At 42.1% G+C, this 21,543-nt stretch overlaps 2 protein-coding genes across 10 annotated transcripts in view; one reads left to right on the top strand and one right to left on the bottom strand.

Moving 5' to 3' along the window:
* Nucleotides 1–14,917, bottom strand: part of TNN (tenascin N) — a 104,407-nt gene extending 89,490 nt beyond the window's left edge. For 4 of the 8 annotated variants that reach the window (XM_070590925.1, XM_070590922.1, XM_070590927.1 and 1 more), the window contains exons 1-2: nt 8,228–8,369; nt 291–352 (exon numbers count right to left, since the gene is read on the bottom strand). Coding sequence is in view for 2 of the 8 variants with exons in the window: in XM_070590920.1 (XP_070447021.1) it covers nt 14,569–14,758 (190 nt within the window). In the remaining 6 variants the exon portion in view is untranslated. Of the gene's footprint in view, nt 1–290; nt 431–8,227; nt 8,370–14,094; nt 14,153–14,568 lie in introns of those variants that run through there. The other 4 variants (XM_070590924.1, XM_070590920.1, XM_070590930.1 and 1 more) reach the window with 4 other exon arrangements.
* On the top strand, nt 14,243–21,235 carry MRPS14 (mitochondrial ribosomal protein S14). Of its 2 annotated transcripts, none has more exons than XM_070590954.1 (3): nt 14,243–14,367; nt 18,835–18,993; nt 20,783–21,235. In XM_070590954.1, exons 1-3 carry the CDS (start codon nt 14,305–14,307, stop codon nt 20,963–20,965), a joined length of 405 nt encoding a protein of 134 aa, XP_070447055.1. In that variant the 5' UTR covers nt 14,243–14,304; the 3' UTR covers nt 20,966–21,235. The 2 variants fall into 2 exon arrangements, with proteins under 2 accessions (XP_070447055.1, XP_070447056.1); XM_070590955.1 differs by having other exon boundaries at nt 14,307–14,608.
* Nucleotides 21,236–21,543: the final 308 nt, after the last annotated feature.

Genomic DNA, 21,543 nt, shown 5'->3' with positions numbered 1-21,543 from the left:
AGAGTCTGAATCATTTCAACCCAACAAATACATATGAGCATCTACTATACACCAGGCCCTTCACGAGGAAGTTGGGTAAAACAACACATTGTCTTAAGGAACTTTCAAATAAGTTGGGGGAAATTAATACAAATATATATATATATATATATATATATATATATATTTTGACAGCTTGAGGAACAGGTCAACCAAGTACAAGATTGAAAGAGTTGTATGTGAATATAACAGTCCCACCCTCCTTAATTTTGACTTCCCTCAATGAGAAACTCTAATAAATATGTGCTTACCTTTGTGTATCTCTTTAGAAACTCAGGATGACCAAGTCTTGAGCACACAAATTGTGACACTCCTAATGGAGTCAAATAGGAAAAGAGGAACTAGGAGGTGAGAGTGGAATAATGAAGTAAAACAGATGCATAAGAAGTAGAGTTGCTGGCATTGAAGTCTTGATAATGTTTCAGGAGATGAGGGTAGTGGGTTGAATTCATGTCCATCCACAACCTCAGTATGTGACTTTATTTGACAATAGGATCTTTGCAGATGTAATTAAGGTAAGGATTGAAATGACACCATACTGGATTAGAACGGCCTAAATTCAAATGAGAGTGTTCTTATAAGAGGCAGAAAAGAACACAAAGACACATACAGGGTAGAAGGTCGGGGGAAGACAGGAGCAGAGAATGGAATGATGACGCCACCAACCAAGGAATGCCAGGAACCACTGGAAGTTGGAAGAGGCAAGGAAGGGTCCTCCCCTAGAGCCTTTGGAGGGAGGGTGGCCCTTCTGACATCTAGATTTTGGACTTTCTGGCCCCCAAAGCTGTGAGAGAATAAATTTCTGCTGTTTTAAGCCACCCAGTTTGTGGCAATTTGTTACAGCAGACACAGGAAACTAATACAATGAGGAATATAAACCAGGTCCAAGGAGTGACATCAGCATCATGGCAGAGTGAGCTCTTCCCTTAGTCTCTCTTCTCTAAGATATAAGGAACAGGACATTCATAAACTAACAGAGAATATTCACACAACACAAAACATATCTGAGAGACCCACACAGCCATAAGTCTGAAAGTGGAGGCATTGGGCCCCCCCTACAAGGAAGTGGAAGGAGGTAAAGGGATCTCCCCTCTCACCCCCACTGGCAGTGACCCAGGGCATGGGATGATGCACAGCTCTGAGAAAAGAGCAAGGAGGGGTGGCTTTCTGCAGGAATGCCTTCACTCTCCAAATTCCCTCACAAACCATGGGAAAGCTCCACGCAGAGGAGGTTAAGCTATTGTGGGGGTGTCTTCATCAAGCCAGCACCCCGGGAGAGCAGATAGTGAGGGCAGAGTGAGAACGCCCCTGGGATGGTGCATGTGAAAAAAAGTGCTCCTCCTCCGCCCAGTGCTGTAGTTCAGCCAGTTGGCCAGAGCACCCATGTATGCATTAGAAAAGAAGCAGCTGCAACCAAGTGAGTTGACAATCACAGATGGGCCCTATCAGCATAGATTCCAAAGGACAGGCACAGATGCCAAGGATCATGGTGGGTTCAGAATACACAGCTCCTGCCCCCCTGCCCCGAGGGGCAACAGGTGGAATCTGCAACCAGATACTATCACTATGCAAAAGCAGAAATCCACACCATCAAACAGTATGAAGTATATATTATGAATATATATTAATACTCCAGACCAAAAGGAAAATGACAAGCACCCAGAAATAAATCCTGAAGGCACAGAAATTTACAATCTAAATGATAGAGAATTCAAAACAGTTATCATAAAAAAAACTCAATGAGTTACAAGAAAATTCAGATAGACAGTTCAATGAAATCAGGAACAAAATTAATGAACAGAGGGAATTCTTCACAAAAGAGATTGAAACTATAAAGAAAAACCAATCAGAAATGTTGGAGATGAAAAACACAATGAATGAAATAAAGAAAAATCTGGACTCCCTGAATAACAGAACTAATATTATGGAGGATAGAATTAGCAATCTGGAGGACAGAAATACAGAAATGCTTTAGATAGAAGAGGAGAGAGAACTAAGACTAAAAAGAAATGAAGAAATTCTCTGAGAAATATGTGATTCAATTAGAAAATACAACATAAGGATTATAGGTATCGCAGAGAGAGAAGAGAGAGAGAAAGGAGCACAGAGCTTGTTCAAAGAAATAATAGCTGAGAACTTCCCAAATCTGAGGAAGCAGCTGGAGATACAAGTAAAAGAAACTAATTGAACTCCTAATTACACCATGTAAAAAGACCTTCTCTAAGGCATATGTTAATAAAACTAGCAAAAGTCAATGACAAAGAAAAAATATTAAGGGCAGCAAGGCAGAAGAAAATAACTTACAAAGGAACCTCTATTAGACTTTCAGTGGATTTCTCAGCAGAAACCTTACAGGCTAGGAGAGAGTGGAATGATATATCAAAATTCTGAACAACAAAAACTTTCAGCTAAGAATATTCTGTCCAGCAAAAATATCCTCCAGATATGATGGAGAAATAAAAACTTTCCCAGACAAACAAAAACTAAGGGAGTTCATTGCCACAAGACCCACCCCTGACACACAAGAAATCATCAAGAAGGTCCTCATACTTGAAAGAAAAAGAAAGCATTCACAAAGCGTTGAGCAAGGAGATAAATGGACAGACAAAATCAGAAAATTGAAGGCTTCTATCAGAACAGGTTAGCAAACAATTATGACGTTAAAGATAAAGGGAAGGAAAACATCAAAAATAACTATAATTTCATCATTTTAACCACAAGCTCACAACACAAGATGGAATAAGTTGTGACAACAACAACTTAGAAAGAAAGAAGAAAGAGATGGAACCTGCTTAGGCTAAGGAAATAAGAGGCTATCAGAAAATAGACTATCACATTTATGAAATTTTTATACAAACCTCATGGTAACTACTAAACAAACAATCAGAACAGAGATACAAATAATAAATAAAGAGAAAACTGAGAAAACCATCATAGAGAACTAACAAACTGAATTTGTAGTGCAAAATACATGGAACAAGAAACAAAGGAAATATAGAACAACTTGAAAATGAGTGATAAAATGGCAGCACTAAGTCCTCTTGTATCAATAATCACTCTAGAGGTAAATGGTTTGAATCCTCCAATCAAAGGACACAGAGTGGCAGGATGGATTAAAAAAACAAGACCCAACAATAAGCTGCCTCCAAGAAACATGTCTCGGCTCTAAAGACAAACACAGGCTCAGAGTGAAGGGATGGAAGACAATACTCAAGCCAATGGCAAATAAAAGAAGGCAGGTGTTGCCATACTTACATCAGACAAAGTAGACTTCAAGATAGAACAGGCAATGAGAGACAAAGAGGGGCAATATATAATGATAAAAGGGACACTCCATTAAGAAGAAATAACACTTATAAATATACATGCACCCAACACAGGAGCATCAAAGTACATAAAGCAACTATTAACAAACCTAAAAGGAGATATTAATAACAACACAATAATAGTAGGGGACCTTAACACCCCACTTACATCAATGGATAGATCATCCAGACAGAAAGTCAACAGGGAAAAAGTGGAATTAAACAAAAAAAACTAGACCAGATGGACTTAATAGATGTATATAGAACACTCCATCCAAAAACAGCAGAATACACTTTCTTCTCAAGGATAGACCATACGGTGGGAAACAAGGCAAGCCTCAATAAATTTAAGAAGATTGAAATCATACCAAGCATCTTTTCCAACCATAATGCTATGAAACTAGAAATGAACTACAAGAAAATAGCTGGGAAAGTGACAAATATGTGGAGACTAAACAACATGCTACTGAACAACCAACGGATCATTGAAGAAATTAAAGAAGAAATAAAAAAATATCAGGAGACAAGTGAAAATGAAAATACACCATACCAACTCATATGGGATGCAGCAAAAGCAGTCCTAAGAGGGAAATTCATAGCAATATATGCCCACCTTAACAAACAAGAAAAATCTCAAATAAGCAATCTTAAACTACACCTAACAGAATTAGCAAAAGAAGAACATACAAAGCCCAAAGTCAGCAGAAGGAGGGAAATAATAAAAATTAGAGCAGAAATAAATGAAATTGAAACAACAACAAAAAAACCCAACACAGTAGAAAGGATCAATGAAACTAAGAGCTGATTCTTCGAAATAATAAAATTGACAAGCCCTTAGCCAGACTCACTAAGAAAAAAAGAGAGAAGCCTCAAATAAATAAAATCAGAAGTGAAAGAGGAGAAATTACAAGAGAGACCACAGAAATACAAAGGATTATAAGAGAATACTATGAAAAACTATATGCCAACAAATTGGACAATCTAGAAAGAACAAATAAACTCTCAGACTCATACAACCTCTCAAAACTGAATCAAGAAGAAATAGAGAATTTGAATAGATCAATCACAAGTAAAGAGATTAAAACAGTAATCAAAAACCTCCCAAAAAGAAAAGTCCAGGACCAGATGGCTTCTCTGGGAATTCTACCAAACATTCAAGGAACATTTAATACTTATCCTTCTCAAACTATTCCAAAGAGTAGAAGAGGATGGAACACTTCCTAACACATTTTATGAGGCCAACATCACCCTCATTCCAAAACCAAACAAGGACAACACAAGGAAGGAAAATTACAGGCCAATATTGCTGATGAACATAGATGCAGAAATCCCCAACAAAATATTGCCAAACTGAATACAGCAATACATTAAAAGGATCATACACCATGATCAAGTGGGATTTACACCAGGGACACAGGGATGATTCAACATCAACAAATCAATCAGTGTGATACACCACATTAACAAAATGAGGAATAAAAACCACACAATCATCTCAATAAATGCAAAGAAAGCATTTGACAAGATACAACATCCATTTATGATAAAAACTCTCAATAAAATGGGTATAGAAGGAAAGTACTTTGACATAACAAGGGTCATATATGACAAACCCACAGCCAACATCACACTCAACCAGGAAAAACTGAATGCCATCCCTCTGAGAACAGGAACAAGACAAGGGTGCCCGTTCTTGCCACTCTTATTCAACATAGTACTGCAGGTTTTGGCCAGAGCAATTAGGCAAGAAAAAGAAATAAAAGGATCCAAATAAGCAATGAAGAAGTGAAACTCTCACTCTTTGTAGACAACATAATTTTATATATAGAAAACCCTAAAGAATCCATTGGAAAACTATTAGAAACAATCAACAACTACAGTAAAGTTGCAAGGTACAAAATCAACTCATAAAAATCAGTTGCCTTTCTATATTTTAATAACAAACTAACAGAAAGAGAACTCAAGAATACAATCTCATTTACAATAAAAAAAAAAGAATAAAATATCTAGGAATAAATTTAACCAAGGAGGTGAAAGACCTATACAGTGAAAACTATAAGACATTATTGAAAGAAATCAATGATGACATAAAGAAATGGAAAGATCTTACATGCACATGGATTGGAAGAATAAACATAGTTAAAATGTCATACTACCTAAAGCAATCTACAGATTCAATGCAATCCCAATCAAAATCCCAATGACATTCTTCATGGAAAAAGAACAAAAAAATCTTAAAATCCATATGTGGCAACAAAACATTCTGAATAGCTAAAGCAATCCTGAGAAAAAAGAACAAAGCTGGAGGCATCACAATTCACGACTTTAAAATACGCCACAAAGCAACAGTAGTAAAAACAGCACGGTACTGGTACAAAAACAGACACACACGGGCTGGCTTGGTGGTGTAGTGGTTAAGTTCAAGTGCTCTGCTTCGGTGGCCTGGGGTGTGTGGGTTTGGATCCTGGGTGTAGACCCACACACTACTCATCAAGCCATGCGGTGGTGGCATCCAACATACAAAATGGAAGATTGACACAGATGTTAGCTCTTGGCCAATCTTCCTCACACACATGCATAAAAAGATGTACACATCAATGGAACAGAATTGACAGCCCAGGAAAAAAACCCCACACATCTACAGACAGCTAACCTCCGACAAAGGAGCTAAGAATGGAATGAAGAAAGGAAAGTCTCTTCAATAAATGGTGTTGGGAAAACTGGACAGCCACATGCAAAAGAATGAAAGTAGACCATTATCTTTTGCCATACACAAAAATTAACTCAAAATGCATTAAAAAAAAAAAACTTGATGGTAACACCTGAAACCATAAAACTTCTAGAAGGAAATATAGACAGTACACACTTCGACATCAGTCTTACAAGGATCTTTTCGAATACCATGTCTACTTGGGCAAGGGAAACAAAAGAAAAAATAAACAAGTGGGACTTCATCTGACTAAAGAGCTTCTGCAAGGCAAAGGAAATCAGGAGCAGAACGAAAAGACAACCCACCAAATGGGAGAAAATATTTCCAAATCATACATCAGACAAGGGGTTAATCTCCAAAATATATAAAGAATTCATACAACTCAACAACAAAAAAACAAACAACAGACTAAAAAATGGGCAGAGGATATGACCACAGATTTTTCCACAGAAGATATACAGATGGCCAATAAACACATGAAAAGATGTTCAACATCACTAATCATCAGGGAAATGCAAATCTAAACTACACTAAGATATCACCTTACACTCATTAGAATGGCTACAATCACCAAGGCAAAAAATAACAAATGTGGGAGAGGATGTCGAGAAAAGGGAACCCTCATACACTGCTGGGGGGATTGCAAACTGGTGCAGCCACTGTGGAAAACAGTATGGAGATTTCCAAAAAAAATTAAAAATAGAACTACCATACGATCCAGCCATCCCACTGCTGAATATTTATCCAAAGAACTTGAAATCAACAATACAAAGAGGCTTATGCACCCCTATGTTCGTTGCAGCATTATTCATAATAGTCAAGATGTGGAAGCAACCCAAGTGCCCATTGACTGATGAATGGATAAAGAAGATGTGGTATATATACAATGGAACACTACTCAGCCATAAAAAGAGACAAACTCATGCCACTTGTAACAACACGGATGGACCTGGAGGGTATCATGTTACGCGAAATAAGCCAGACAGAGAAAGACAAACATCGTATGATTTCTCTCATATGTGGAAGATAAAGTAACACACAGACAAAGAGAACAGATTAGTGGTTACCAGAGGGGAAGGAATTTGGAGCGTGGGTATAAGAGGGGAAGGGGCACATTTATATGGTGACTGACAAACAGTAACACACAACTGAAATTTCACAATGTTATAAACTATTATGACCTCAATAAAATTTTAAAAAAACAAAGTATTGTGCTCAAAGGTTAACAGTACATGATACCATGCAAAATAAATAAAATATTTTAATCAACAACAACAAAAAGTAAACCTGGTCCTTAGAATTGGGAATTAGCCTGAGAGGAAGGAAGTAGCTGAAATTTGAAAAGAGGAGTTGATAGTATGTGCTTCTGCACACAGACACCAAGGCCATGACTGAGATTATAAACCCTGGAAGCTGGATAGAAGGGTTGAGAATTACCTGCTGAGCTGGGCCTCACTGGTTAAACAGGATTATCCTAAACCCTTTCCATCTCAAGCACCAATTTACTTGACATCTCTGAATCTTGGCAGAACTAAAGAAAAGGAATGCGGCTGCGAGCCGGGGAGCCAGACCCCGCAAACTGAGTGGGCTGGACGTCAGGCTCATCGCCCCCTGGCCAGGACCAACCCGCACACCGTATCCAGCGGCCCGCAGGCAGAATTAGGGGCGTAGAAAATCAACAATTTCAAGTCTTCAAGTCAGGAAGACACTGAATATCTGGATGGAAAATGAGACTCAGAGAAGAAAACCTCTTTGTATGCACATTATCTGCAACAAATCAAAACAAATACGCAAGCATCTCCTTGAGACTGCTGGCAAGAAAATGTAACATATTTTTTTGTGAGTCAGGGATGGTAAGCGGAAATTGAGTACCATACCCGCTACTACTAATTTAAGATGTGAAAAACGTCAATCCCATTGCCTTTATTTAGACATCAGTCTTTATGATTAATGTGAAGTTAAAAAGGCTTTTCACACATTTGCCCTCACTCAGAACCTTCTTTTCTCACAACATCCAAGTTCTGCAAAGCAAATTCTCCTCTCTCCACACCAAAACCCCAGCAGTGGTTCTGGCCCAGTGGAAAAGCATTTTTGGGCCCCTCGACTGGGGCGGACCAGCCCAAAGCCTTTATTTGGGATTGTGTTGACATGCGACATATTCTGCACCGCTCACCTCGGTAATTTGTAGCATCTTCCCCCATCACCCATGTTGTCGCCTGCTCCTCACCCCTTGGATGGCAGAAACTACTAGGTGCCTGGTGTTAATTAAGCATTTGATGAAATAAACCGAACTGAATGGAAAGGTTGCCGGAAATGAAGGCTTCCAGAGGGAGAACCACCTTGGAGGCAGGGGGACCTACTAAAAGGGAGTAGCTGTAGTTTTAGAAAGTTCACTCTGGCAGCTGAAAAGGGTGGATGTTTTTGGGGAAAGGTGATGGGTTACGTAAAATAAAAAGGGAGGCAGAAAGAGCAGTTAGGAATCCAGTTATTACTAGTTCAGGCAAGCGATGAAGAGGGTTTGAACCAGAGGAGCAGGAGCAGGAATGGAGAAAATGTGAAAGAGGATTAGATGTAGAAGCAGCAAGCTGTGGATCATCTGTTGGATGGGATATTTCTCTCTTAGCCTGGGTCCCCCTGCTACTCTCCCACCACCTGCAAAAGCAGAATCCAAGTCAGAGGTTTATGTGCAAGCAGTAGATTTGGGCAGCAACCCCGGGGAGCAGGAGTGAGGGGTCAGGGCAGGGGAACAAGAAAGGGGGAAAAAGCAACACCAGGATGTGTGACTTTGTTAGGGACTGCTGCTCCGTATCTCTGAGACCTTGGAGGCGTCATAGGAAACGTGTTATCCATAGGCTTCCATCCCCTATCGTCAGGGCTCCCCATGGGTGTCTGTTGGCTTGCACTCGGTAGCCATGTGTGTGTGTGAGTGCCGAGCAGGCCCTGGTTCCTCAGGTGTCCCGTGTCAACCTCCAAGAAGCCCCAGGCAAGAAGGGAGAGGCGCCTGAGGTACAGTCTCACTGAGCTTGGCTTTATATTTTACTACCCTTAACAGCATCTTTTTCCTGCTTTTTGAACAAGGGGCCCTCCATTTTCCTTTTGCACTGGGCTCTGGAACTCACGTAGCCTGTCCTGCCTGCGATGCCTACAGAAGAGGCAAACTCAATCCAACACAGGTCCCACCTGATGAGGTAACATGTTACCACCTCGGTTGGAAGACAGCCGTGTGTGAGTGTGTGTGTGTGTGTTTCCAGCTTGCATCAGGCTGTGTGTGGGGGAACAGGGCGAAGGTGGCAGGGCGGGCGTTGGAGGCCAGATGTGATGTTACTGCCACCCTGTGTTCAATCCTGTGCACAGCACAGAGCTCCAGGAGGAGACTCACAGGCCAAGGCCCCTGCGGGTGCTTCCAGAAGTAAGCGCTGAGGCCACCCACACGCCACAGCCAAGCTGGTACACAGACAGGATTCCTATTCAGCTGGCGGTGGTTAACGAAGGCAGGCTATCCATACACGCCATTGCAGAGCCAGGCTGCAAACGCTTGTGTGTCTCTGCCTTTCTCTCTCCCTCCACATGTTTTCCTTCACTCCCACCTTCCTCCTCTTTGTAGTTCCTCTCACAGCTGTTCCCACACATGGACCACTGGCCCACCAAAAGGCCGAGAAGTTTGGCTCTTTTGAATCAAACCAGATTGAGCCCTCCCTACGTGGGAGCCCCTCCTGGGGAACACCGTGTGGTGAAGCACTGCAGGGGCGAAGTGGGGAGGGCAGACGGTCCTGGGAAGCTGCCGAGTCAGCCTGGGCCAGACAAGGACTCCAGGGCCAAGCATATGCCGAGGAAATATTCTTAGCGTGCACCTCCGAGGGCTGCAGCCAAGTTAACCCTGTGACTTACCAGTTACAAAATAATAAAAAGGAATAATTAATTAATCCTCTCAAAAACAGAGAGGTTAAGGAAATGATGGATTTTGTCTGAGTTACAGGCTAGACACCAGAGGAACTACAATTTATTTGATGGTAGACACAGAGCAGCCAGAGAAATGAAACCCAAAGGGCGAGTGGACGCCTAGGACCACACATGAAGGAGGCCTGCATCCCGCACTCTTCATTTCTCCCTGCCTTGTCCAGGGCTCTGACTGTGCCTGTCCCCAAGGATAAGCAGAGGATACTGAGAGGGACCGGAGCGTGACCCCGTCCTTCAGGCCCCTTGAGAAACACATTTTTCACATATTTTGGGTGAAATAATAGAAGCATAAAAACACAAGGACAGGTTAATATTTTTAAATCAACTTCAAAATTTTTGTGAATCTAAAAGCAATACATGTAAATTATAGGGAAATTGGAAAAATTTAAGGAACATAAATATAATCAGTAATCTGGTCATTCACCTATGACTCTTAGTATTTGAGCGTATTTCCTTCTTAATCGTTTTTCTTTCTATCTAATCTACAACTATGCCTGTATTGTTATACATATATATATTTAAATTTAGCACTAGAATTAAACATTAAACTAGGACTATAACATGTTATTTCTTTATTCATTTAACTCGCCCCCACTGCTAGACTTTTAAGGTATTTATTTGTTCTTATTATAAATAATCCCATATTAAGTGTCCTCATATACAAATGTTAGAGTTTCTCAGTATTTCCCTGGAATATATTCCTAAAAGTGCTATAACTGAGTCAATAGATAAAAATTTTGAAAAGACTCTTGCCAAATTGCTTCGTACACAAGTCATGCCAATTTATATTTCTACCGCTAGCATATGAAATTACCTATTTCCCCACATCCATAAGAACACTGAATTTTTTTTAACCTTTGTCAATTTGCTAGATTAAATTATGTCATTGTTTTAATTTGCTCTCTCTTAGAAACTAGTGAGGCTGAATATTTTTAATGTTATTAGACATTCTGAGAATTGTCTACTGGAATTTAAGTGTTTAAAAATATATTCATCTAGGGGCTGGCCCCGTGGCCAAGTGGTTAAGTTCACGTGCTCCACTTTGGTGGCCCAGGGTTTTGCTGGTTCAGATCCTGGCCTTGGACCTAGCACCACTCATCAAGCCATGCTGAGGCGTCATCCCACAGAGCACAACCAGAAGGACCTACATCTAGAATATACAACTATGTACTGGGGGGCTTTGGAGAGAAGAAGAAGGAAAATATATATTTTTATATATATATTTTTTCATCTATTTTCTTCTGTTTTTTAAAGGCTTTGTTAGCATTTAATTCTTTAACTTAAAATAATCTCTAAAATTTATTTTGATCTATGGTAAGAGGTAAGATATAATTAAAAATTTTATTTCCAAATCTTTAACTAGCTGTTCCAGTTCCACTTGGTCAACGATTTTTATGCTTCCTTTAATATCTAACCAAATTCTAATTCTAATGGGTTTCTTTGTGGCCTGTCTATTCGAGTTCACTTACCTGTCAGTTGATTTTGGCACCAGCACCGCACTAGTTCAATTACTGTGGCTTTACAAAATATGGCATTTTAACATCTGGTAGGGCAAGACTACTAGTTATTTTCATTTTTCAAAAATTTCATAGCTTTCTACCTCCCTCTCATCCCACTTATTCTTTTATCTATATTCTAGAATTATTTTAAGTTAAGAAAAATTCCACTGGGGTATTGATTGAACTGGCACAAAATTTCTACATTAACCAATTAGTACATTCCATAAGTAAGGATTCCCTAACAGCAGTCAGGCCTGTGTCCTTGAGCTGTGGCTTCTCCAGGGGACTGCGTGGAGTCTGGATTAAGAGCATGTGCCTTGGTCCAGGACTAGCTCTGTGAGCTGGGCAAGTCACCTAAGTTCGCTGAACCTATTTCATCATCTACACTATCATTCCTGCCATTTTATTAGGTCCAGAATCAACATGGTGACTAGAACAGTCTCTCACAATCAAACCTCAAAACATTTAACTCTTAAAATTTACTATCCCCCCAAAAAAGTAACTTTTAGGCCTCTACAGGAAAGACTATAAGGAAAAAGCAAAGACAATATAACTAGCAAATGGTGGATATCTCCACCTGCATCTAAATCTATAATCCTCAACTGAATATAAGCATCAGAAGAGTGGGGACTTTTTTCTGTCACCCCACCTCACACACACATACACAATGGTACATAATAAGCATTTAAGACATATTTGTTGAATGAATAAATGAATGAATGATAATGGTTCCTGATCCTAGTATTCCAGGACAGTAAGGCCAAGAGCCTTCCCCACATTCTGTCAAACGGCCAGGGAGAATCACAGGTGTCTTGGGAGAACTCGAGGTAAAGTGAGCCTTCTTTAGGGCTTGCCAGGTTTCCCCACACACTAATGGAGGAGGGTGCATTGGGGGGAAAATCTTAGGTTGTTTTACAAAACCAACACAATTAGGGAAAGCAGACCTGGGAGTCTTATCTCACTATCTCAGAGCTTCCTATCTTACCAGTCACTAGATTGCTTTAATCTCTTCTTAAAGTGAAAAACAGCCTAAAAAGATACTAATGTTGTTTATGATATTTGTACACACATGTACATACTAGCATTATTCACAATAGCCAAAAGGTAGGAGCAAGGCAAGTGTCCATCAACAGACGAATAGAGAAACAAAATGTGGCATATCCTTACAATGGAGTATTATTCAGCCATCAAAAGTCATGAAGTACTGACCCATGGTACAACATGGATGACGCTTGAAGACATTACGTTAAGTGAAAGAAGTCAGTCACAAAAGGACAAGTGTATGATTCCACTCATGTGAGGTACCTAGAGTAATCAAATTCATGGAGACAGAAAGCAGAATGGTGGTGGTCGGTGAGGGCAGAATGGGAAGCTACTGTTTAACGGGTGTCAAGTTTTGGTTTGGGAAGACAAAAATGTTCCGGACATGGATGGTGGTGATGGTTATACAACATGAATGTACTTAATGCCACTGAACTCTTACACTTAAAAATTGTTGAGATGGTAAATTTTATGTTATGTATACTTTACCACAATTTTTTAAAAAGTTACTAGTGCTGTTTAAAGATGCTTTCAGAATTAGTTTTACAGAAAGAAGCAAAAGGCCACTGTGCACAAAGCTGGCTCACCCATTTTGTAAGCCGATTACAGAAAATGACCCTCAATTGTGGGGAGGGAGAGAAAGGCATTACATGGGCTAGAATTAGGAATAGATGCCTGCCTGACACTGGTCCAGGAGTGTTCTGATTCTACCATGACAGGGGCTCATGTTGTCCTTTCCTGCTAGCTGGCCTCAGTCAACCCCTCTCCAGTCCGTTAAACGGGTTCCAATAAACTTGAGCCTCTAAAGAAAGGAGTCTGCCTTTACCTTCTCTTCCCAGAAGGCTTCTTGTTCAACAACACAGACGTAAATAGCACATGGGCATCTCCTCACTTCATCCATCAACACGTCTAAGATACAGGTCTTTGCTAAGCTAATACATACTCCTCGATACTCTTCTACTAGAACAGTAGGTGGGTGGTACTTACCTTACATCCATACAAAGGAAAGGGGCCCCCTCAAAGGGTTCTGCTATAAAGATGATCTGAAAGTTCCCTGCATTATAAACTGAAAGCAGTTTTTAAATGGCAATGCTCCCCTGGCCCAAAAACCAAAATGTTTTAAGCGCTTTTCACCTAAAACCCAATACAGAATATATGTTTAAAATAATATATATTTTATATCTATTACATATAATAGATATATAACCCTACACATATAAACAGTAACTATCTTTATCATCACCACTATCAACGTGATCATTATCACTACTACAGTGGAGAGATTTGCAAAAACTACAGGAGAGATAACAGAAAAAGACGAGCTGGCAACAATTCTGGGTTTCTGGCAAGCGGCACCCTAAACTGAATGGAGGACAGAGGAGGAGGAGGAGCAGGTTGAGCGAGACCGAGGACTTCGGGGCAGAGAAAATGGTAACGAGGAACCGGTAGGTGCGGAGGCGGAAGGAAAGGAGGCGAGTCGGTAGGCAGGTAGTTTACAGGATGTACGAAGCAGACAGAAAGGAAGCAACGTAAAGAACGTCACTCCTCAGCAAAGGTATCGAAGCTGCTCTCCCAGGTTCTTCATTTGCTCAACTTCCGTTAAATATCGCGAGAACGCAAATCCAATAACTAACTCTCCTTCCAATAGGCTAAAGACCCGCCCGCCGCCCGCCCCGCCCCGCCCCCTGCGGCCCAGGCCCCGCCCCTCCGTTCTCCCCGCATCCGGCAGTGTCAATAAAGTTGCAGCGGTTTGATGCTTGCGGCGGACAATATGGCGGCCTCCATGCTGAGCTCTCTGCTGCGGACCGTCCGGCAGGTCAGGCCCGCGCCTTTACCCTCATGCCCACCGCCCCTCTGTATCTCCAAACCTGCGGGTCCCCCAGTGCTCTGCCACCTGTAGCGTCCAGTGCAGACCCGTCCCAGGGGTCCCTCCGCCCGCTTCCCTCCTCCGGCCTGGTTCGGGGGAGGTCCGAGCCGCAGGTGTAAGTCTGGGAGTCATAAGCGTAGTATAACTTACTGGCCTGGAAAGCTGCAGATGGACTCCGCTTTGTAAGGAAGTGAGTGTCGGTGGAGGGGAGAAGGGGCCCGAGGATTGAGGCCCTGGTGACTCCAGCATTAGGAGATGAGAGCCAAGCAAAGGAGACTTGAAAGGAGCTCAGCGAGGGGGGAGGAAAGCCAGGAGAGCGTGGTGGCCTGGAAACAGGCATAACACAGTTTCAAGGAGCAGGGAGTGGTCCCCTCTGCGCAGAGTTGGCAGGTCAAGCAAAAGAAAGGCTGAGAGTTGGCTATTGGCTTTAGCAGCGTGGAGGTCGTTGGGACCTCGATCATAGCAGTCCTATGGCGTGGTAGGAGGAAAGCGTTCAAGAGAGAATAGGAGGAAAGATTGGAGACCAGAGGTATAGATAAGCCCTTTTTTTGCTGCAAAAGGAAGCAGAAAAGTGGGTCAATAGCTCCAGGAGAAGGTGGGTTAAGAGTGGGTGTTTTGTGATGGTGTTTTTTTTAACGTGACAGAAGTAACTGCATGTTTTTGTGTTAGAGGGAAAGATCCTGTAGAGCAGGAAAAATCGATGATGTGGGAGAAGGAAGAATTGCTGGAGCTGTAGGCTTGTGCAGGCAAGAGGTGATGGGTCTCATGTGCAGTTGTTGGTCTTAGGAACGTGGGCAGTTTAGCTGTAGCAGCGTTGCCCAACAGAAAGATAATGCCAACCACATGTGTAATTTAAAATTTTCTATCAGCCACCTTAAGAAAGTAAAAAGAAACAGATGGAATAATTTTAATAAAATATTTTATTTAACTCAGTATATCCAAAATATTGTTATTTCAAACATATCTGTAAAAGTTATGTATGAGATATTGACATTTTTTTTCATACTAGAGCTTCAAAATCCGGTCTGTATTTTACACTTACAGCACATCTCTGGATGCTAAGTTTTCCACCATTAAAGTGGAAAATGTAGTCCTACCAAAACAATAAAGTTGTTTAATGTTTACTCTGCTTCAGTTTAAATTTTTTAAATAATTAAAATTAAATAAAATTGAGAATTACATTCCCCAGTTGCACTAGTTGCATTTCAAGTGCTTCCTAGCCGTATGTGGTAAGTGGCTTCTGTCGTACAGAGCAGATCTTTGATCACAGCAGGGAATGGGGAGCATATGATTACAGACGCTCAGAAGTGGGTAGATGTAGTTAGTGGGAGTTTATGGAAAGCTCTTCATATTGCTTCTAATTTCATAATTAAAGAGAAAGTGGAGTTGAGGCCAGGAAATTGAGGATGTACAAAAGACAGCATTGTATTTATGGACCATGGAATTCAGGCTGGGTAAGGGGGTGATGGGAAATCAGAAGCTGAGAGACAGTGAAAAGCTGCTAGGATCAAGGGATTAAACGTTCCAGCGGGCTTGTTTTGGGGGTGTTAGAGGAACAAGCTACAACGAAGTGATAGAGAATGAGATACACAAACTGAGCTAATAGGAAGCTTGCACTGATGGTAGTAAAAGACCTAGCGCAGGGAGGTGAGTAGGTAAAGAAGAGTGAAGGACACAAATCTCTGGAGGAGAGGAGCTCAAGGAAGGAAAGATCAGGGTATAACTGCCTGTATGGTGAGATCACCAGGAATAAGACAAGAAGAATATTACAGAGAGTGGCAGTGAGCCAGGATCTAAATTCAGTGACAAGTGAAAGGGGATTGGGGGGGGCTGTGGTCGATGACGGCAACAGTGAGGGGTGGTGGGAGGTACAGCTCAGTGGCACGAGAGTCAGAGCTGCCTTTCGGGAAGGAAGGAGGCTCTGGAAGCTGCAGTGAAGAGCGAGGAATACACCTCCCTACCTCCACGGCCAGTTGTGGGAGGAAAAAGAGCTCCAGGAGAAGCTCTCAGGAGGGGTTCAGGGTTCACCTAGAGCAAAACTCGGAAGGGACGTTAAGAGAAGAGGTTGAGGATTGAGAAGATTTTGATGATGGTAGACCGTGAGCTGAAGAGGAGCCAGTGGAAGAGTTTTAGGAGATGAGGAGGGTGAGAGGGAGGGCAGGATAGGATGTGTACGGAACGGAATAGAATGCGATCTTAGTATATAAAGCGCTGTTAGAAACTGAGACGAAAATACAGTATGGTGGAAGTGTGGGCAAGGCACAAAACATTCACAGAAGAAATAAGACAGTAGATCAATAAATGCTTTATTTCAAAAGTATATTACTTTTATAGTCAGAAAAAAAATTATACAAAAAGGAATGAAAGATTTAAAAAAAAAAAAGAAACCCATTAGGAGATAGTAGAGAGGAAGTTGATTAGGAATAGTTTGAAAAAGAATTGAAGGAAAAAATATTTAATTTTGTTTTCTAAGTCTCAACTTTCAGTTTCGTAGGTGAAAGCAATCCTTGCGTTGTCCCTCAACGTGAATTGTTTCTTTCAGCCAGAATGATCCCCTCTGGTCTCATGAATGTCTCTTGTTCATTTCCTCCTTTGGTTTGGACAGACTTCACCTCTCCCCTCCCCTGCCCCCCCCCGTATGAAAATTCTGTCGGTCCTTCAAAGCCTTGCTGAAGCCCCCTTTTGCGTGACACTTATTTTCAGCCACAGTGACCAGGATACTCATTTGACTCCATCATGTGCCAAAGTGATATTGAAATTCCACTGGTGCTTGTCTTATTTCCGAAAGGTGGTTGTAGGATTGTTGTATTTCCCCAGGAGACTTTCAGCCTCGAAGGTGCTAGTGTACTAGTATAGCGTTCTCATGTTCAGTTTTCATTCTGTGTAATGCAGTGCATACATTTCTTCTGTAGACAGCTGTTATAGGAAGCCATTGTTATTTTCTAGAGCTGCAACTTAGTTAACATGTAGTGTTTGCTCTGGTTTGGGAGAGACTTGATCTTCTCGTGGCCTGTACTCTGCCTGTGCTGTCAGAACTGTAAACTGTCACCGGGTAAACCTGTGACACTAAGGAGCCTCTGTGTCTTATTACTGGACAACTAGTGCTAAGAAATATCAGGTCAATAATAATTTCAGAGTACCCTTTGACCTGGCAGTTCTGCTTCTGAGAATTTATCCTGCTGGTATCTAGGAATATATATGAAGTGACTTATGTAAGAGGTTATCCACTGCAGCTCTTGTTTGTAATTATAAATGTGAGCGATGGTCTAGCTGTCCACCACTGGTCGCAGGTTAAATAAATTACGATGCATAAGAAATCATTTCCTTCTACCCTTCTGAGTTCTCAGCTGTGGCCCCTGTGACAGAAGACAGATTGACAAGAGAAGAGCATACAAATTTATAAGTTTTACATGACACAGGGGCCTTCATAAGGAAATGAAGACCCAAAGAAGTGGTTAGACCTGGGTGTATTTATGCTAGGTGTGATGGCGAGTGGAAGGCATGGGGAAATGTGCTAGGACGAAGGGCATGGGCTAAGGGTAGAAACCTGGGGAGGCTTCGCAAGGCCTGTTTGCTCAGATCCTCTCAGTGTCCCCATCTTCAGAGGGAAGGATGCTCCTTTCCCGTGGACACAGGGTGGGCGCGTCTCCTGGGAGGGGCTTATTACCCCTTCCCGGAAAGGTCAGAAAGCCCTTCCTGCGCCTGCCATTTCGCAGATCCTTATGCTCGAAATAGTCAGTAGGCCACTAGGCCACGGTGCCATATTTTGAGGTATGTCCTGAACTGTCACATCCATACAAGTGGAGTATAAAGGAAATGAGGAAGCTTTGTAACATACAGATATGGAAAGATCTTCAAGAAATATTATTAAATGCGAAAAAAGGGGGAGGGGATGAAACAGGGCAGAGGGAGTGAATACGTGTATTAGTATAGACAAAAATCTCTGGAAGGATACATGAGAGAGGAGTAACAGTGGATGCTTTTGGAAGTAGGGGGTGGCTACTGGGCAGGTGAGGGATGAGGTGGGAGGGAGACTCTGCTGTATGTCTTTTTATACTTTTTTGATTTTTTTTTAAAGATTGGCACTTGAGCTAACATCTGTTGCCAATTTTCCCTTTTCTTTTTCTTCTCCCCGGCCCCCAGTACATAGTGGTATATTCTAGTGGTAGGTCCTTCTGGCTCTGCTAGGTGGGATGCTGCCTCAGCATTGCCTTGACGAGCGGTGCTAGGTCTGTGCCCAGGATCTGAACCAGCAAAACCCTGGGCCGCTGAAGTGGGGCATGCAAACTGAACCACTTGGCCACGGGGTCAGCCCCATTGGTCACAAATAGTGACTAAAAGAGGGTCGCGGGATGGAGAACACTGGCAGAGCCTGGGTCTGACTGTCCTTCGCTGTTCCTTGTCTCCATCTCTTAGATGGTTCCTTCATCAGCTTCAGGCCAGGTTCGAGGTTACTATGTGAACTGGAGAATGTTGCGTGATGTGAAGAGGCGAAGAATGGCCTATGAATATGCAGATGAGAGGCTGCGGATCAATTCGCTCAGGAAGAACACCATTTTGCCAAAAGACCTTCAGGTTCGCTAATCAAGATGAGTCCCTATCTACCACAAGATCATTAACTCCGATCAGATCACTTTTGATGCTGTTTGTTGTGATTTAGTATCAATATAATTTCTGGAGAATATGATCAAATATTCCCAGTCGACATAAATGAATACCCTAGAAACTGATTTTGGTGAGTTTCAGATTAAAGAGAATTTTTCATTCCTAGCTAGCCTTTTCACCATTTTGTTAGGCGATCCTTGGAAAGGCCTGGTGCATGCTAACACACGGAAATTAGGCAGTTACTTTGACCTGAGGTCTCTCCCCACCTCATCCCAACCTTTCACCTCGCAGGGCATTGGGAGGCCTTGCTGATGCACGGGGCCGTGTGCTTCGACGTGGCCTACCCTGTTCGTTACCCAGGGTCATTCCTACCCTGCCTGTCTGAGCTCCCTTGCTCACCTCTGTGTGCTGAGGTGGCCTCCATTTAGGTTGACTTTCTCGTCACGCTCCTTAACTCGAGTAAGAGGATGTCAGCCCTGTTTGGCTTCCTGAAGCATAAGGTCCTGCGCATAACTGGTGACATAGATACCTACATTCAAGAGTCTCTTCAGGGAATATAACTTAGACTCAAGGCTGCTCAACTTATAAAAAGTTCAGAGGAAAAAAAAGGTTTATAGAAGCTGGCAGAATAATATACAGGCCATTCACTACTATGGATTCTTTTAAATCTTGTCTAGACTGAGCCAGATGAGCAGAAAACTGGGTGCCCTGGACCACTCTTTTATGGCTTTACTGCAATGGCATTCAGCTACCTGCCTGTATTTAGGTAGTAACGGGAAGTGGTCCCTGAGGAACTCAACTTGGGATGTCAGGATGTCGTGGAGGACATTGTTTATAAAGACCCCCAGGAATGTCTCCTGTCTGAGACCAGTGATGGCTGTGCAGAGGCTGTGAGTGCCAGGAACTGATGCTGGCTCTATGTTGCCTGCCAAGTAGCTTACAAGTCAGATTTATGTCCCAGTTCTAACACATCTACAGGCTTTCACAGCGCGTTCTTTGTCTCCTTTGCCCCAATTTCCTCATTTGTAAACTGCCTTAAATGCATTCACATATTTTCCAAATGACTTCAACAAGAATATAGGTGGCGGCCCTATTCATTATGGCTCAAAACTTGAAACTGCCCAGGTGCCCATCAGCTGTGGACTGGATAACTGAGTTATATTATATTCACACATGAAAATCACCACCAGTGAGAATGAACAAATTATGACACGTGCAGCGGCATGGCTGCATCTCACAGCATATTGCTGAATGAACAAAGTCAAACAGAAATTAATAAAAAGAATGCATATTTTATGGTTACATAAAATCCAGGACAAGAAAAGTCATCTGTGGTGTTTGTTAGTAATCAGGTGAGCTATTGGCCAGGTCAGTGACTGAAAGGGGGCATAGGCTGGGCTGGGGGCACTGAGGATGTTCTGTCTCTTAATCTAGTTGCTGATACACAGCTATGTGCTGTGTGTGAGAAGTTACTGAGCTTTACAAACTTGTGGCTTGAGGATTCTCATTTATCTATGTAAAGTTTCAACTAAATTTTTAACAGTTCATATCGGGAGCATGTCAGACATTTCTGTCACTTTTCTCGTCTACTTGTTTCTACTCAGAGGTTAAGGTTCACTACTGTGTCCTGGGTTCTTTGGCCAAACTCTGGTTATGTTAGTGAATCCAGCCATTTGCTCTCTTCCGCTAAGCATTGGCTTAAGCATCTGGAATAAATAAATGCATACGATCTGTGTAATAATGTTGTGACTTCCCTTAGGACGTGGCTGATGAAGAAATTGCTGCCCTTCCCCGGGATAGCTGTCCGGTCAGAATCAGAAATCGGTGTGTTATGACGTCCCGTCCGCGTGGTGTAAAGCGGCGCTGGAGGCTTAGTCGTATTGTGTTCCGTCACTTAGCCGACCACGGGCAGCTGTCTGGGGTCCAGCGAGCAATGTGGTAAAAAGCTCCAGAACCTGCTGAGCTTGCTGGGAACCTGTCCTGGCGGGAAGAGACTTTTCTGGTAGACAAAATCCTAGTGTTTATAGGATCCACTAGGAGTCTAGTTTACCTGATGCTGTCTGTAGTTAAATTACTTTTAAATGTTAAACGAAGAAGTTTGGATCTCTCTCAGTGAATTCTGGCTGTCAGTGAATTTATCTTTTCTCTTGGACTCATACTGTTCCCATGCATGGTGCAAAGAGCAGAGTAATAAAAAATATTTTCTGTGAAAGTATGCTCCATATGCTTGCCTTTTCCTTCGAGTTTAATCGTTTAGTAACATACAGGGGTTTCTGTATTTTTTAAGGGCATTATTTCATAAAGCAGTATTATCTTCTAGTCAATCCAACTCACTGACGTGTGGCTCCACTATGGCAATTTTGAATCCTGGGCCAGCGGCCCTGACCTGCAGAGCTCACCTGACTATTCGTTTCCTGGTAGAGAAACAATGCCTTGGAGGGTAAAGCTGATGTTCTGGGTTCTCTAACTAACGCTCAATTTGTGTGATGGCTGAAGAAAAGGCGGAACCGCTAAGTATTT

The sequence above is a fragment of the Equus przewalskii genome, chromosome 23 (assembly GCF_037783145.1).
Source record: "Equus przewalskii isolate Varuska chromosome 23, EquPr2, whole genome shotgun sequence".
Lineage (NCBI taxonomy): Eukaryota > Metazoa > Chordata > Mammalia > Perissodactyla > Equidae > Equus > Equus przewalskii.
Note: the sequence above shows the minus strand (reverse complement) of the source record. Positions and strands in the feature narration are given on the sequence as shown.

Excerpts from the sequence above, each read along its gene's own strand:
- MRPS14 (XM_070590954.1), top strand. The coding sequence starts at position 14,305 with ATGCTTGCGGCGGACAATATGGCGGCCTCCATGCTGAGCTCTCTGCTG. Across the intron at positions 14,368-18,834 it reads TGCTGCGGACCGTCCGGCAG|ATGGTTCCTTCATCAGCTTC; the intron begins GTCAGGCCCGCG and ends TCCATCTCTTAG. Across the intron at positions 18,994-20,782 it reads TTTTGCCAAAAGACCTTCAG|GACGTGGCTGATGAAGAAAT; the intron begins GTTCGCTAATCA and ends GACTTCCCTTAG.